Raw genomic sequence first — 19095 nt, 5'->3', positions numbered from 1 at the left:
ACTGCAGGGTCGCATTTTTTTCTGTGTCTGTGGTATGTGGCTCCTAAACAGGCAGGATGTTGTGCAGTATGGGAGACATTTCCTTGTTTTGCAAGAGGAAGGACATGTTTTAACCCGACTATGGCGGTCTGGACACCAACAGAGACTGAAATGAGTTTGAATTGCACTGAGCTCAAACTTGCTTTGTTAAAAATATGAAAAAAAAAATCCTTTGTCCTTTTTTTTGTACTCACCTATAGTACCGAGACTGGAGGTACGTTGAGCACACTGCTTTGGACACATGACTGGCTGAGCCAAAGTCAATCACCTTCACCCTGTAGGGTTGCCTCACTGGGTCCACCAGCATTATGTTCTCCGGCTTGAGGTCTGCATGAATCAGACCCATGCTCTTCAGCTTTTTCAGAGCCGTAGCTACCTGCTGTAGCACAGGTCTGATCACTTTCAGGGGCAGCGGGCTGAACTTATTCTGCTTCAGGAAATCGTACAGGTTCTGCTCGAGCATCTCAAACACCAGGCAGGTGTGGCTGCGGTGCTGGAAGCATTCAAAGGCTCGCACCAGGTTGTGCTCATCCGCATTCTCCCCGCTCAGACGAGCGAGGATGCCAACTTCGATTTGACCCTGCCGTGCGTATGAAGGGTGGTTCTTTAGGATTTTCACAGCCACTACCTCACCCGTGCCCCTCTTCCAGCACTTTACAACCTGGCCAAATGTGCCACGTCCCAGGAAATCCAGCACTTCATAAGTATTCTTCATGGAACACAGGACTTCATGCTGTACCACCTGATAGTCCCCATCCCCTCCTCCCGTCCCTCCTGCTGCACCTCCACCCTGTTTCGAGGGGCCCCCTCCAGCCCCCACGGCCGCAGGCATGGTTGCGTTCCCCACATTCGTCGTTTGCATCATGGCAGGCAACATTGACAGTTCCTCCACAATCTGCATGGCGCTCCCTCGGTTATCCAGCTCCTCACTTTTACGTTTCAGCCCACATCGCTGAGAGCTGTCGGCTGAGTTCAAACCTCCACAGTTCTCTTCTCTGTCACCCTCCTCCTCCTCTCCACCTCCCTCGCCTCCTCCACTGCAGCCCTCTCCCCTTCCCCCTCCTCCTGCCCCTGTTGCTCCACTGCTGCCCCCACTTGCTATGTCTGTCTGCTGCTGCTGCTCCTTGCCCTGCGAGTGGACAACCCCTGCGTCCTGTCGCTGCTGGGCCGCAGCTGGGCCTTGTCGTCCTCCTCCTCCTCCTCCTCTTTTACCAGGCGGTTGTCTCTGTATACCACGCACCACCACCGTCTGCACCGGGTACTCTTGTCTTCCACGCACTTTCACGCCCACTGCCAAGTCTCGGTTCACAAACGAGTGGGCTTGTTTTGTTGGGTGCACAATGCCAAGGGTTCTGCTGTTCAGATAAGTCCACGGGTGTGCCCTCTCATGGTACACACAGCTGCTGGGCTCGACTTTGAGTTTCTTCACACTGCTAAAGGCACTTGTCTGGGTTTGATAAATGTGTGGTGGGTAGACCAAGACTTGTGAGGCCATACCTGCAGAGAAAGAGAATAAAACAAAAGGGTCATTAGTTTGGATCCATTTTAGCATGTTACATAAAATGGAGCCTTTTTTTTTTTTAAATAAACCATACTGAAGAACTGTGGAAAGGGTATGTAATGTATAGGGCTGGGTATCATTTAAAAATACCAGTACCAATACCCTTAAAGTAGTACTGATACCAACTACTTCATTCGATACCCATCATGTGAATGGAAGCTGTGTGTGTGTGTCCCACTGGCTAGCTAATCGACACTGCACAGCACTTACATGGCGGTTACCGCTGATAATGCTGTCTCCCGACCCACAGTGGCGGGACCGCGTTTGTCGCGGAAGCGTAACGCCCACCCTCCAGTTCCCCTTCAGATTAAAACTGTTAGCTCTGTCAGCACTGTTGCTGTTGTTAGCGCTGTTAGCACCGTTGGCTGCCAGCTGCCAGCTCAGACATCTCCACGTCGAGGCAATTCTGGCTGTATGGGTTATGGCTGCTGCGGTAGTGTGCCAATCACATGTTGTATTAAATTGAAGAACACTTGTGGTGATTGACTGTAAAGCAAAACCATAAATATAGTCATTTTCTTCTAGATCTGGGCACAAAAAGGATCGATTGCAGGTATTGTTTGATTGGAGAAGTTTCAATACTACTTGGCACTGGGTTATTTCAGTCGAAACCATAAAAAGGAGTACCGATACCCAGTCCTAGTAATGTAGCACACTCATACTTAACTTATATATTGAACAACATATTGTGCAATACAAAAACCTATCTAGCTGTTACAACATCATTTGAAAAACCAAAGAACAGTCCAGTGTTTTCCCGTTTTTATTCACTTAAGATTGACGGTACGTTTAAGTTACCATGAGTCCAAAACAACTGACACCCCCAATCCCATTTAGTTGTTTTAATGAATCCTACTTGATGACATCACAACTAGGAGTACACCCCACTAACATCTGTCATCCCAACCGCATACGTCAAACGGATCAGGGCACGATAACATGTCGTAGTGGAGTGCTTGAGAGCACCTTCATCACTCTGCCCTATCTACTGCAATCCCACTAACACCTCCACACAGTGGATGACTAACTTCTCAAAGGTTTGCCTGACCTTTCCTGCCATTTCCATGCATCCTACTGCAGGTCTCTAGGCAACCAATAGAGAGGGAGAGAGGATAAGAGACAGACAAAGAGAGAAAAATAAAGTCACAAACCAGCATCAGGCCCACATGCCCAATTACCTAAGACATGATTTTTTCTCTCTTCCCCCATCCCGTGTGTGTGTGTGTGTGTGTGTGTTTGAGGGAGGATAAAGTACTTCATGCTCACGGAGACCATCACATCTTGGTGAAATATTCTGAAGCTCAATTATGTGCAACAGAAAAAGAAAAATTAAGTAAAATAACACGTTTAATGACCCTAATCATCTTTAAAATCCATATTCAAAACTGGCACAGTGACCTTATCAGACATAGTTTGTGTGCCATACTGGAGCCCATGACCTACTTTCGCTCCAGGGCAAATTCACTGAAATACAAGCAGCTTGTCCCCAAGAGTTTCCATGCTTTAATCAATTACAGAACTATGTTTACCGACATAAAAAACAAATGTAATGACATAACAAAAATGAATCATTGTTTCGAGTGCTGTGTATCAACAGGCTATTTTTACTAGTACCACCATCATTTTTAATACCTTATTTCCCCAGCTCATTCAAAAAGATCAGGAGAACACAAGCAAGTCAGGTTTGGGCCGTTAGTGCCCCCGCAGAGACTCTTAAAATAAATACCCCTGATGGAAAACACACTTGTGTTGTGATAACACTGACGCTGTGAGCCACCCCTTCGACTCTATTCTGAGCAGCAAGATAAGGTCATCCTATTCCCTTGGCAGCTCTTTGCACAATAACACCCTGTGTTACTGTTTGGCGACACTGTTTACCGTCTTCTCTCTTCGAAACAATTTCTCAAATTATCCCAAGCAGGGCTCAAAAGGGCAACCGTTTTGGTTGTGAATGAAAACAAAATTGGATGTGCTCCAGGGGGAAATTAAAATTGGCCACACTGGCACACCTACAAATAATTGTCCTGGCTGTCCCGTATATAAGGCCACCACAAAGTCACAAACTTTTCCATACAGTTAAAAAGGATTGGTTCACTAGACTGAATGTTAATACATTTAATTATCATGTTATGGCTTTTCAGTGCTGTGCCCCGCCTCTCGCCCAGTGTGGGCTGGGATTTGCTTAATTGTTGTTGGGGCAGTTGCTAACGTACCTACGTTTATAGTGTGTTGCCTGTAATTTAAGAACCTGGCCTCTATTATTCATTACAGCCAGTACGGGTATAATTTGGGAATTTTCAAAATGGGATTTTCCAAAAAAGACACTGATGCAGATAGGTTTGATTTTGATGTAAACAATGCAGTTAAGTTAAATTAGAATATTTTTTATGTGTAAAAAGTAGCATTTGGACGAAAAACTAGATTTTGCATGTGCATTTTTTTCGGCCCCTGTACGACGGGACGTCCTTAAGCTCCAGCCCTGATTGCCAGGCAAGTTGGGTCAATGTTTTAGTCACTTAGACACAAAAACATGGGAAATACAGGGTCCAGGTTGAAAAGTACCAAAGTTACCCTGTAACTGTTGTAGATTGCGTGCACATAGCCGCAGTGGAGATGCCTCGCTGGTTTCTGCAGGAAGCAAGCTGACTGAGAGCTTAACAAAGGTCCCCAGGCAAGGGCAGCACCCAGAAGTTCAAAGGTACATAGACACACCCAAACCAACGGCAAGACACTCTTAAATGCAGACTATGCAGGCAGAGATCAGTACAGGGAAGAATTCTGTCTGTCACCTTAGTAACTAAATATTTCCCAACCATGTGCACACCACAGTTGTAGATAAAAATGTTTCAAACCTAACATTTCTTAACCTCTATATTTCTAAATCGCACAAAGAAGTGGACTACATTACAATAATCACATGAGGATGGGCATGTAAGGGGTATACTAGAGAGAAACACAAGTGCTCGTCTTCTCCATCCATCATCACGAGGGGGCTGGAGCCAATCCCAGCTGACATTTGGCAAAGGCAGGGTACACCGCAAACTGGTCGCCAGACTATCACAGGGCTGACACATAGGGACAGACAACCATTCACACTCACATTCACAACTACAGCCAATTTATAGTCAACAATCAACCTAACCTGCATGGCTTTGGACTGTGGGAGGAAGCTGGAAAATCCAGAGAAAACCCACACTGACATAGGAAGAAAATGCTAAATACAAACCACACAGAGGGGCCGGCCAGCGGGTTCAAACCCAGAACCCTCTTAAGGCCCTGACACACCAAGCCGACGGTCTGTCGTCGGACAGTTTGGGGCCATTGGTGAGTGTCTGTCGGCCTAGTTTTTACGGTGTGTGGCCTTCCTCGCCACTAGTTCTTTGATGTCGGCTTGGTGTGTCCCCAGCTTTAGGACCGTGGGTGGAGGCCAGAGACCAGCGGGTTCAAACCCGAAGCCCTCTTGCTGTGAGGCGACAGCACTAACCACTGCACCACCATGCCGCCCCTTCCCCTACCAGTGTTTGCTTATTAATCAAACATGTAACTACACAGCAGGACTATTAGCCATACTATATGGAGAATCAAGAACTGTGTGCTGCACTATTTTCAAGTATGTGCTTACTAATACAGATTGTTGATGAAAAAGAAAACATGATGCTAGTTGAATAATTACTCAGTAATGTCAGATATTTGTGATATAGCAAAGTCATACAGCACTGAGACTTTCACATGAAATACCAGATTTATACTGCGAGTTTCGACTCAGTGCCTGGGGAATGGAAATGTTAATTGGCTGGTCTGGAGATGGAAAGTATGCTGTCTGGTGCCAGAGTCCCTAGATGGAGGGAAACTGCACTTGGACCAGAGCAATCAAGATGTCCAGATCTGAATACCAGCTTGGTGTAATAAAACACCCAAATTCAATTTAAAACAAAACTTAACTTGGGCATCGGTTCATTTCCCTTGCCACACAAAAACTATCACTAAATAATTAGGAGAAGCCTGACACAAGGATGTGAAGTAGACAGCCTTTGTTGTTTCCAAAGTATGGCAGCTGCTGCTATTATTACCATCTGAAGCCAGATACTCCCTTGGTCAGCCATGAGGCTCCTTCTGGGGCATCGCATTGTCATCAAAGCTGTAGAACCTTCCCAGCAACCTTGAGCTGCTAAGTAATTGCTCACAGTTGAACTTTTGAACCCTGTCTTCTCAAAATTACATTGAGAAGAAAATAAACACCAGACACCTGTCCACAGTGAACAAATGGTGCTAATTGACCCCAAAAAAAGTGTCTTAAGATGCAGAAATAACAGTAATTGGTGAGAGGATGAAAAGGTGATGACAGTCAAGGCAGGACGGTTGTGTCATTATTGCACTTGGCTGTTCTGTATGTAAGGTACGGATACAGCATGGAGGAACAGAGTTGTTCCACCTCCAAGCCGGCAGCAGAGGTAATCACAGGGCCGAATCGACGTCTGTGTAAAAGGGACAGACGCCAACGCTGATGTGTTACATGTCATGCCTCTTTTGCTCCCGTAATGCCGGCAGACTATCTAAAAATCACACACCGGGGCAGCATTACACCACCCTTGTTTGGTACAGTGTAAAAAAGCAAAGCCGGTGTAATGCCAGATCGTTTTTACGGTAGTATTGCAGAATTTCTGTGTAAAAAGGGCTAAAGTAACCTTTCCAGCCCATTTCCTCCCCCATTGGACAAAAACAAATACACTAATATTATCTACAGTCAAAGGTTATGTCTAAATTTAAATTAAAAAAGTCATCAATGAATATACAATATAATATGTATCAGTGTGTTTTTATGAACTGCTGTTATGCGAATATTCACCTGAATACTGCATCTATTCTTGACTTTTTGTGCTGTACAGTGAAGCAAAGCTGCAGTTAAATGGTGAGTGATGGTAATACACTAAAGATTTGTTTACAATAGAAGCAGCAGAATATGGCACCTCAACATCACTGGTTATCCCAAAATGTTTTTTTCCCCCATCAGTTAGAGTCATAGATAACTATTCATAGCCATGTGACTGGACTTCACGGCTAAAAGTGATACACGGTGCTGTTGAGATCAGTAAATCTTGGACTCTAGTCTGGAACATGTGAGCTAAATGTTTGCCATCCTACAGCATATCAAAACAGACGCATTAAGCATTCATACTTTTGTCAAAGGCAAGCCGATTGTGAAACCAGCTTGGGTGACGACATCATCTCGCATCATGCATTCTGTTAGGTAGGTAGCTCCGTGTCCCAAAACATGGAGACCTAGACTAGTTCATCAATGTTTGTCACAGTCCATAAGCTCACATTGTTCATGATAATGTCCATACTGATAAAAAGGTTCATGTATGATTCAACAGTACAGCCTGATCATAAATCTGCTGTGGCCTCAAATTAGGCATTTTTCACATTTCTGACATGACTGCTGTTCGATATTTAATGTTAGTGTAACGTCAGTGCATGTAGCCCAACGTGGAGAACAGTGCTGAGAAGGCTTTGCTTGTTTAGCAAAGCATTACTCCTTTGTTTTGCAGTGGTGATCAGAGCCATGGTTAACTTAAGCAATAAGTCATGGTATCCATAGACTTTTAGGCTCCAGCTGTGGATGTTTGAGTGGTCAGCGACAGGGATATTTCCCCTAAATTTATGAGGCTTTGTTAGATATCAGACCGTCCAACAGCTCATTGGTGGTGATGACATATGAACCTAATCAGGATTGGAAATTAGCACCAGCCACCAGCCAAATGCTGGTAAAATATGCAAGTGGCTGCTAGACTTGCTTCAGTCACCAGCCAAAAAAACAATGGTTATCTACTGAGTGTTCTCTAGCTTGACTAGCAGCACTAATCTTGGTCAATATGAACAGTAACATAAGGTCGTCCATTTTGTTAGGCAATATCAGCAAATAAACAGCCATTACTGTATTAAACAGAGACACTGAATTACTGCACAAGATTTCTTTTAGAAAATGTCTCCATGTGTTTTATTACAGCTACAAAAACATTAGTTGATATATACATCTTCATACACTGTATCACTGCATTCAAATAAATACTTTGCAAAGAACATTTCCTTAGTATGCTTTAAATGTTTTTTTAAATTTAGGTCTCAGTTTGCTTCAACTGAACTAGGTCATACGACGTATTGTAGGGTTACGGTCTGGTTAGATGCACTACCATATAAAGAACTAACTTGTTTTGGCTTCTCGTGATTTTAAAATTGTATTCACCCAATGTGACCCAGAACATGTCTGGTTATTTATGAAATAATGCAATCAGATCTTCTTGGCTACTGTTCAGATGATGGTACTAAATGCAGATAGTGACAGTGGAAATGAAAGAACCCACTTTAGTCCCTCTCTGCTTCCTGTTGTTGCTATCCCTTGATTGTTAAGCAGGGGTTGCTGCCTCACTTAACTCACAGTCTCACTACACACTGTGGTGCTTTGCCTGTGTCTCGTGAACATGATCATCTATGCTCAATAGATAAAAAAAAAAGGCCCTCTATTTTCTAAAACATGTGACCACACGGTATGTACACCGAACTTATGACTAACATTTAGAAGAATTCGCCCTGTATACACAGGAAATACACTTTACAGTTGACAAGTATACTGAATGGATAGTGAATGACGTTTAATAAGCACCACACGAGTACCAATTTGTACCTTTAGTCAACATGCTACTAATCACGCCCATCATCGATATACGTAAAGCACATGACCCATCAGCTTTCCACACATTTTGTAAATGTAGATGAAAATGTAAATACAAATGGGCACAGATTAAGAAGATAGAGGCCTCCTCATCCCTGATACTGGTCATTCTTGCTTTCTGTCAGGATAATATGAAAGATACTAGATGTATGCCAGATGTCCAATGGAAAAAACTTCCGGATGTCTAAAATCTATGTAGATAAAGTTTCATTAACAAGCAAATGTGTACAAAGCCACCTGTCTCTCACCTATATCAAACATGTATTAACAGCTGTCACCACATTGCACACACTGAAATACTAGACGCCCCAACAAGCACTTGTATTGATTAGCAAAAGCATTGATCATAGAGCGGCACATACTGTTACACTTCTCATTAAACCAGCCGTGAACACAGTAGCAGAGTGAGACGTTTTATCTACACCAGATATTTTTTCCTCACCAGTTTTTCCGGACAAAAGAATCTACCGTGTTAATAAAATCCAGGGCTCTGACCAGATCGCTGGACGCATAGAGGTAATTATGTACTGTGTGCTGGAATAGTTGTTTACATTTTGGGATATTGGACATTTTCCACCCATCACTTTTGGGATTCATGCAAGTTTCCGCACAACATCTTCTTGTCATGGTGCTCTCCCCATAAACTCTCAATTGTTCTGTTTTGGTCACTGCCTCATATCTGTACGCACATCTCAAGATGACATCACTCGGAAACCAGTCTTCAAGTTGGCCACAATGCAATACAGATAACCAGCTGCCCCCGAGTATAGCACAACATGTTCCCATGTCATTCTCCCCACCCCCGTTAACAACCAGCATTACGCACTAATACCAATTATTGAAGGGAAAACACTGTTTACACATTTATTTACTGACCACACTATGACTGCTGACTGTCTTCTGGCATTACTGGTATCATTACCACCCACAACCTTGCTTTTGTGGCCTTGCTACAGCTGAGGAATGTGACACATGTACAGCAGACAGGAGTGTCTATGCAGAGGGGAATCACACAAACAGTGCTGTGGCTGCACTGTACTCTACTCATGGTGTTGTTTAAAAGATTCCCAGTACGCACAGATGGTGACTAATTGTAGCTTCACTGACATAAATGTTTTTACACAGATGTAGGTTGCAAAATTTGAACACCAGCTCATCTCTACTCACTAGAATGGATATGTAATGGTATTAAGTAACTTGGTACTAGGGCTGGGCATTATGGCCAAAATCTTGTATGACGATATAGGTCATTTCACATCCCGATGACGATGTACAGTATATCATGATATAGCATGTTTTCTGGTAATTCAATAAATAAATAGTCCATATGAAATAACCACATGGCAAAGCCTATTTTTGTATACTCCTGTGAGAATTAAATACTTGACAAATGAAATGTGCTGGGTATTTTCTCATTTTAAGAACTTGAGTGCAAAATGAACATAACTGCTTGAAGTGGAATAATAGAGAAAAAATAAATAAATATAAGCCAAGCCTATATCACAATAGAAACGATATAGAAAACTATATACGATAGACATTTTTATATTGTTATGATGATATATCATCATATTGCCCAGCCCTTCTTGGTACTATTTACGTATGAGATATACTGTATACAACTCTCTATAGTGTTCCATACACTCAATTAAATGACAAGTATAAGAGCAGTGATCTTTTGTCCAGTATAGGCCCTGACACACCAAGCCGATGGTCAGCCAACGGACAGTTGGCTCTAGTCAGCCCGCCTTGGAGTTTTTTCGGCCAATTCAGCATGATGAATCGGTGGCGGCGCCCGTCGTTGAGAGAAATCACTCTGATTGGCAGTTCAGCTTAAGCAAATCAGTGCATGAGAAGAGAAACGTACGTGAGGAAAGCAAGCCAACGAGTAAAGTCAAGAGGAAAAACACAGAAGGTTTTTCTCATTTTTCATCTTATCTGATCATTCCAGTACACAGATATTTTCACAGCGACTTGGCCAACAGGAATGCGGCTAAGTGGTGAGTGAGAGTGGTGTGAAAATGGTCGGCAAACACCACATTGTTTCATATACGCATCATAACAATGGCTTGTATATCCGCTGTCCTCGGTCTTCCGGTTTCCCTTTTTGAATGACAAATACAGACTACCGCGACCTGCTGGTGTGGAGTTATTTCCTTTCATGCAGGCGCAGAGCGTACGTGGTAGTTGGCCTTCAGCTGTAGTCTTTGCGGTGTATTCAAGTGCAACTTTTTGGCCAAAACAAAGGCGATGTGAGGCGACGCAGCTGGTGGCCTTCGTCACAGCTAGTTCTTTGACGTTGGCTTGATGTGTCCCCAACTTAACAAGAACAGAAACTACAAAAATGGCAGCCAATGCATTAGCCTATACTTTTTGGACTAAACTAAGCAGCCATGTCTGCTTCATTAGCCAAACCAGCCAAAAAAAAAATCCACTTAACATAGGAAAGCAAAACAAATACCCACAATATGTTATTCCTTAGTTTCAGTGCAACAAAATAAGAAGTAAAACTATCATACTGGCCTACACACGCTGGAGGGAAACTTTTAGCTCTATGGGCCACAGCACGAGTCTTGATTTTCTCTTTCCAGTTTCACCATTTTACAAAAAACCACAAGGTTCAATGGGACCAGGAACTCCAAGTTGATGGTTCCCTGCCACATAATGACTGGTAGCGCAAACAATGTTGCCTACAATTATGTAGGGTACTTTTGTTTTCCTGGTGGTGATGTCCACACCCTCATAAAAAGGAGCTCAAGTATAACCATCTACCTCCTCTTTAACACGAAACCACCATCTTCATTGTGGTAAAAGACCAAGTAGATTAATGCAGCCACGTTTAGTATGATTAACTTGACATTAATTCCAATTTTGGATAGAGATGGCAGGTGATGGAAAGGTTTTGTTTTAGCTGTCTTGGTAAAAAAAAAAAAAAAAAAAATGGTGGTGCACTGTAATGTCTATGACCAGGAAACCAGCCATAATTTGCTGAAATACTTGACAATATCAACGGGCACACACACCCTGAAAGGGGCTTTAGAAGACAACTAGCTAAGCTAACGTCAGCCAACTAGATTCAGTGCGCAGTTTTGATACAGCTAACTAACATTATAATGCTAGCGTTACTCAGATAAACACATGTAAAAGAGGCGCTGGGGTCCCTTAAATGCCCTCTTACACTTTAATAACTGCAACTTTCGTTTAATAACAGGTGTAACATTACTACACATATTGTTCAAATTTAGACTCCAGCATGTGTGATCATGAAAATTCGAAGTTTTTTTTGTCAGCTATGAATTGCTATGGTTGAGCGTTAAAGGTCTCATATTGTCAAAAGTGAGATTTTCAAGTCTTTTATATTATAAAGCAGGTTTAAGTGCGATATAAATACTGTTCAACTATCAAAACACTCAATATACGGTGAAATGCACACAGCCCGTATTCAGAAATTGCGTGTTTGAAACAAGCCGTTAGGATTTCTGTCCATTTGTGATGTCATAAATATACAATATTTAGACCATTACACGGTTTTAAACGTAAACATTCTAAATGTGTCCCAGTTTATTTCCTGTTGCAGTGTATGTGAATAACATCAGCTGACAGGAAGTAAAAATGGAACCAAACTGTTGCCTGGCAACGCAGTTCAGTTGCAATTCCATTGAAATGCACTAAAACAGACAGAGCATGAATACAGGTGTATTCAGACAGACAGTATGAGAAAAAATAATGTGTTTTTTGAACATTACAGCATGTAAACATGTTGTAATAGAAACTCAGAATACAAACATGACCCTGAAAATGAGCAAGATATGGGACCTTTAACATTATCTTAATGTTTTGCTAGGTCACCTGAGTCACGTAGGAAGCCAGGTGTATAAGCTAACACACCTATGATGAAGTAAGGTTAAAACAACACTCACTAGGGATCTAGTTAAACATATATAGGGATCTAGTTAAACATATAGCTAAGGATCTAGTAAATGATCTCTTAGCAACAAGAAATTAAGTTGGGTCGCCGTGACAACAGTGAAATAAACACACCAGTGTCAAATGTTAATTATTGCCACTAACGTCATCGCTACCACTGGAAAAACAACAACAATTACTAGTACATTCGTTCCCCAAAGTGCTGACAGAGCTAACTATAAAGGTAGTAATGTTGTAAAGGGTTGAAACCTAATACAGCTAAAAAGCTAGCTAAGTTTGAAGCCAACTTTGTATTACGTCACATCCCAAATTTAACAAATTATCCCCATATAGACAGCCTTCTCTCTCCACAACTCACCTTCACATAGAGTCACTATAAGTATAATCCAGGGCTTCTCTGAACATAGTTATGGACTTATAATAAATCCATAGCATGCACAGTTCGCCATCTTGTCCTAGACGACGACAGGAGGAAGGCAGAGCTCTCTCTCGGTGACGCCACCACCTCCACCACCAGCTCCCACATCTTTAAAACATTAAATAACTCTTGCATATGAGCGTCCACGAACACCACACCCGAGCTCAGGTTGTAGCTATACTGTTCAGATTCTTCCTCTTTGGGCGAAGTGGCCCATCTCTGAAGGGGGTGTCTGTTAAACCCCCGGCTAGTCTGGTCTAGGTCTAGACGTGCTGCTGCTCCGCGGCCCTGCCTGCTTCTCCTAACAACATGTCCTTTTCTCTCTCTAGCAGCAGCAACTGTGAGCGCATGTTTGTGAACTGACGGCATCGACCAGACCAGACCAGAGCAATCGAGCATCGAGCAGATGATCATAAATATTCAGGATTAGATCAAATAAGATAAAATAGAAATTTATTAATCCCGAAGGAAATTCTTGTGTCAGAGATTGCTCAAAAATGCACAAAATTACAACAAGTTCAAGTGTATAAAATACAAGTGTATAAAATAAAAAAAGTACATATTTTTATATAAAAGTACTATTTCTAGCACCAGTGCCTAATAGAATAACAATTAAGTAAGATACATTTAGTAAAATTAGTAAATAAGATAAGTAAAATAAAAAAGGTAAAGTAAGCTAACAAACAGAAAAATAAGTAATATTGCACATGTTGGACTTTAATATTGCACACAATGAACAGTGATATTGCACATTAGAATGTAAAAAGTAGTATTGCACATGATATTGATATTATATTTGTACTCAGTGTCAGGTGTTTTCAGCTGTCCTTCCTGCAGAAGGGGGAGGAGTTATATAGTCTGATGGCCACTGGTAGGGAAAGAAGGATTCATACGTAGTTTATATACCAGGGAATGAAATTAGGTGAAAATTTCAAGTCACCTGCCACCATGGCAGACAGGTTTTCCTTATATTAAGAAATATTATTTCTAAAAGCAATTCCTGAATTAAATATATATAACACTTCATCTTACAGGTCCACAATTTTTATGGTAATTAGTAAGTAAAGTTTATTTGTATAGCACCTTTCACAGATACAAAATCACAAAGTGCTTTACAATAATAAAAACATCAGTCAATATTAAAAGGAGCGATGACAAGCACAGGGCTGTCAAGCTTAAAACACAACAAAACAAACAAATGAGGACAAAGACACATAAACAGGTAACAAATACAGTCAAGAAAAGGCCAATAAAAGCGATAAATTAAGTGGAGATGATTATTCAGACAAATTAACCTAAATAATTAGGTGATAATTAGCAAGTTAACCTATTTTAAATTTCTTTGGAATTACTGCCAAATTACCCCAAAATTTACTTCAAAATTTATTGAAAATGACTTTGTTACAAACATTATTTGATCATTATATTCCACTATTTCTCAATAGCTGGTAATTTATTTAATACATTTCCAAGAAAAAGAATACAAAGTTAATTGATATGTTTTATTTCCATGTCTGCTGGTAAATAGATAATAATTAGCAAATAACTTCTTTGAAATTTCTTAAAAAAAACTCCCTGAATCATTACATCAGCTACTAGGTTACATTTGTGTAGACAATAAGTCACACAATGGTGAGATTTGTGCTGATCAGAAGTGTCTTCTATTAGTTTTGGTTTTCCACCTCCTATGAAGAGCAGCGCACGCCTAAGGGCCCTATTTTAACCATTAGATGCTATTTTAGTATAGAATTATTAAATAATGTTTATAATAAAGTAATTTTTGATAGATTTTGAGGTAAATACATTGGTTAATTTCTGAAATGTGCTTCATATTTGATATTTGAAAATGCATTGGAAGAACTTAATAATAACCAACAATAATTACTATTCTTTCTTCTTCAGCAATGCGTCAACAGCAGAGTGCTCTTAAGGAAATTAGTGGGGGAGCACAAACTGAAATCTACGTCTCAGACAGCCAGGAGGCACCCAGCTGACAAACAAAGCTGCTCATAAGCCCCCGGTGTCTAAGACCAGCTGTAATCTAATCCACCAAAATGTAATTGTTTTTACAAGTTCTCCTCACCAGTCCCCACCCCAATTACAGACAACAACCAACAGGCCTGGTCAGCTGAAAAGCAGGTGTGAACACCTCTTGTCTAATCTGGTGCATCATGAGTAAACACAGCTGGGTAATAGTGAAGCAGAGTAGCCCACATGTAAACTATAGAAACCCCCTTTAAGTCTATTTAGCTTCTCATGGAAGACACAGATGTGCTTCCTCGAGTGTTTCCTATATGTTGTCCCTCCCAGCCTTATCCCAGCAGTAGTGCATGACTTACCATGAAATAATACGGTGACAAACCTCATTAACAGTGTCTTGAAAAAAAGTATATCTTCTAATTATCTTGTCAAGACAAATTGTGGGTCCACCAAGACTCAATCACGTAAAGTCACGTAATAAAGTGTAAAAACAACTTTATTAGTACAAGAAACGCAGCATCACATATTATGATAATATTTGCATCTTATTTTTTATACATACATACAGTATGAGGGTGCAGTCACTTCCTCCTTAGCAGGTACAGGATGTTTGTTGCCCCTGCGTCCACTTAAACCTGGCACAAATAGCATGACACAATTTTATCCAATAAATCAGACATACCTGGAGGAAATCATACAACATCTAAAATCCTCCTCATGCTGCCTTGACATTCTGCCAAAAGGCCTTTTCAAAAAAGTATCAGATTGTATGGTCTCAGAGCTTTTACAGACTGTTAATGCATCTCTTGTTTCAGGTGTCTTCCCACAGGCCCTGAAAACTGCCGTCATCAAACCACTCCTCAAAAAGAACAATCTGGACTCATCAGTAGTAAATAATTACAGACCGATATCAAATCTTCCATTCTTGTCTAAAATAATTGAAAAAACAGTTTTTCAACAATTAAATAGCTTTCTGGCACTAAACAACTCTTTTGATGTCTTCCAATCAGGTTTTCGACCTCACCACAGCACTGAGACTGCTCTTGTTAAGGTCTTCAATGACATCCGATTGAACACAGACAGTGGTAGACTTTCGGTTTTTTGTAGTTTTACTGGATCTCAGTGCTGCATTCGACACGGTTGACCATAATATATTACTAGACCGACTGGAAAACTGGGTGGGTATTTCTGGTATAGTACTCAGCTGGTTTAAATCCTAACTAAAAGACAGGGACTTCTTTGTGTCTATAGGTAATTGCAAATCTGAGCTGAACAAAATCACATGCGGAGTTCCCCAAGGCTCCATCTTGGGGCCTCTTTTGTTTAACATCTACATGCTCCCACTGGGTCAGATTTTTGAGAACAACAAAATAAATTACCATAACTATGCAGACGACACACAAATTTACATAACTCTATCACCAGGAGACTACAGTCCAATACAAGCACTGAGTGAGTGCATTGAACAAGTCAATAACTGGATGTGCCAGAATTTTCTTCAGCTGAACAAACACAAAACTGAGGTCGTAGTTTTTGGAGCCAAAAAAGAAAGATTAAAGGTTAGTGCTCACCTACAATCTGTAATGTTAAAAAGCTCGGACCAAGCCAGAAACCTTGGTGTAGTCATGGACTCAGACCTGAGCTTTAACAGCCATATTAAGACAATTACAAAGACAGCCTTCTATCACCTGAAGAATATAGCAAGAATTAGAGGACTGATGTCTCAGCAGGATTTGGAAAAACTAGTCCATGCATTTATCTTCAGCCGACTTGACTACTGTAACGGCGTCTTTACTGGTCTTCCTAAAAAATCGATCAGACAGCTGCAGCTGATTCAAAACGCTGCTGCTAGAGTCCTCACTAAAACCAAGAAAGTGGATCATATCAGTCCAGTTCTGAGGTCTCTACACTGGCTCCCTGTCTCTCAGAGAATTGATTTCAAAATACTGCTGCTGGTTTACAAAGCACTAAATGGTTTAGGGCCAAAATATATTTCTCATCTTCTGCTATGTTATGAACCATCCAGACCTCTCAGGTCATCTGGATCAGGTCTGCTTAGTGTCCCCAGAGTCAGAACTAAACATGCAGAAGCAGCGTTCAGTTTTTATGCACCAAATATCTGGAACAAGCTCCCAGAAAACTGCAGGACCGCTACAACTCTCACTTCTTTTAAAACAAAGCTTAAACCTTTCCTGTTTGCTGCTGCCTTTAATTAAACCAGATAATGATCTGATACTGCACTAGAGCTTTTACTCTTTTGTGTTTTATTTTATTTTAGCTTCTATCCTAGCTTTTATTTTTGGCTTGTTTTTATTTTCTAATCTTTAATGTTTTAATGTTTTTATAACTGTTTTAATTATGTCTTAATGTTCTTTTGCACTTTGTCACAATGTTCTTGAATGTTTATGTAAAGCACTTTGAATTGCCCTGTTGTTGAAATGTGCTATACAAATAAAGCTGCCTTGCTTTGCCTTATTTCCTGTACTTAAATTGCACCTGCTTTATATGAGCCTATTTCTCTTAGTCACATCTTACTTACCTATAGGATGTATTTCTTTTATTATGCACTTGCACCTCCATCTGTTTATGTATAGGCTCAGTGCTGCTTGATGTCATACAGGGGGTTCTGACATGGGGTTTCTTACTATTACTATTATGTAAATCTTTTATTTAACCTTTACTTAACCAGGTTAGTCCCATTGAGATTAAGAACCTCTTTTCCAAGGGAGACCTGACTAAGACGGTCAGCAGCAAGATTACAAAGTTGCAGACACAGACACAAATAGAGATAAAATACAATTCACAAACACTAAAAGCACTAAAATTTGCATTAAAAGAGAACTATCTAAAGACAAATGGTGGGACAAAAAGGAACTTCTCTGGGAGTCATCTGTACAACAAGGGAAGCTAAATCCATTGGCATGCCAAAGAGTCTGCTTCTAAAGCCTTCATTTTAGATTTAAAAATGTTTAATGATACCAGCTCCTGGATTTTCAGGTCATTTTGGAGCAAATTCCAGGCTGAGGGTGCAGAATATGCAAAAGAATATTAAGCATATGTAATCTGGAAACCACTTTGTGCTTAAACTTGAGAAGTGCTATATAAATAAAATGATTATTATAGTATAGTATTAGTACATGATGTCATGTCATTACTCCTGTACGATACGAGTACTTATATACAAGAGGAGTGTTCTTCTTTATAGGTGAAGGGGGAAAAGACACGTTCACTTGTGATCAGGTAACTGCTCTGTGATCTCTTGCTTTGGTCTGTGGCCAGATACACACAAACATGTGCACACAAGCGCGTGCTCTAGGTGACTATCATTTGTCTCCCCCTACTGGTCAGCCAGGTAATCAGCATTGTGCAGTACAAAACCAGCTTTTGTTGTGTTATTGCAGATAGATGTTTTGCAATTTTAGTCACCATAACTAAAATTGTGTATAGTCTTACATACAAAGTGTTTTGAGGTTCATTACAGAAAACCTCACTGAGTTATTATAGGGTAGTAAAAATATAAAGGTACTGGTCTAATGGCCTCTGAGAGAAGCCGCCTATCGGCCAAAATTAGAAACTTGGTTTCCAGTTTCATCATGAGTCACCTGAATGCACGTGCTTGACATGCATAAACCATTGACAGTCTGAGACATAAACATGTAGCCTAAAAACATAAATTTTTTACACAGTACAATTATTTTGTTACAGCTTTAGCTTTCTGGAATAGGTAATAAATCTAATGATCACCCTCTATATCCCCTGCACCCAATTCAAAATAATTATAATAATAATAAAATCCCCATTTTAGGCCATCAAAATGATGCATCATCTGATTTGTAATAGGCGATCCAAGTCTATATCACGCAAATTCTCCAGTATAAGTAGGCTATAGGCCTCAACACATATCCATTCCTTTCTGATGCATTTCTGTTGCAACATATAATTTGCAGTCACAAATCCACATAGCTAAAATGCAGAATTAAGACTAATGATGTTTCAAAGCTATCTTGCCCATATGTAGATAGTAGAACTGCCCCCTTAGTTGACTAATTGGTCGTTTTGGTCTCAGTTGACTAAGATTTATTTAGTCAATTAGTCGTTTTTTATGCTTTTTTCATACAGAATAACATATTTCCAAGAAACTTATGAGCACATCTCTGGTAAACACAAGATTTAAAGTGGTGCTTTCGTGTGATTCTTTGCCGAGAAGCTCAGTTTTATAGATCTGTCGATTAAATCAACTAATTGATTAGAGTGTTAGTCGCTTAAGAATTTCTTTGGTCGAGGAAAGCCCTAGTGGAAAAGATAGATCGAAGCCTATGAAGTCCTACTGTCAGAGGGAATCTGAGTATTTGAACAGAGATGACTGATCTTTTCCGCTAAGTGTCATATGCTGCCCCTTAGTGGTAATAACAAGGCCTGGCATGGCTTTGCAGATTACAG

General features: G+C 40.6%; 1 protein-coding gene across 4 annotated transcripts in view; it reads right to left on the bottom strand.

The window, feature by feature from the left end:
* The window catches only part of hipk3b (homeodomain interacting protein kinase 3b), a 44542-nt gene extending 31568 nt beyond the window's left edge, over nt 1-12974 (bottom strand). For all 4 annotated transcript variants that reach the window (XM_074613553.1, XM_074613571.1, XM_074613561.1 and 1 more), the window contains exons 1-2: nt 12616-12974; nt 234-1536 (exon numbers count right to left, since the gene is read on the bottom strand). In XM_074613553.1, coding sequence (XP_074469654.1) covers nt 234-1534 — 1301 coding nt within the window. In that variant the 5' untranslated portion in view covers nt 1535-1536; nt 12616-12974. The remainder of the gene's footprint in view (nt 1-233; nt 1537-12615) is intronic.
* Between the last annotated feature and the right edge of the window lie 6121 nt (nt 12975-19095).

Source organism: Sebastes fasciatus, chromosome 2 (genome assembly GCF_043250625.1).
Source record: "Sebastes fasciatus isolate fSebFas1 chromosome 2, fSebFas1.pri, whole genome shotgun sequence".
NCBI classification, from domain to species: Eukaryota; Metazoa; Chordata; class Actinopteri; order Perciformes; family Sebastidae; genus Sebastes; species Sebastes fasciatus.
This window is presented reverse-complemented; position numbering and strand designations above follow the sequence as displayed.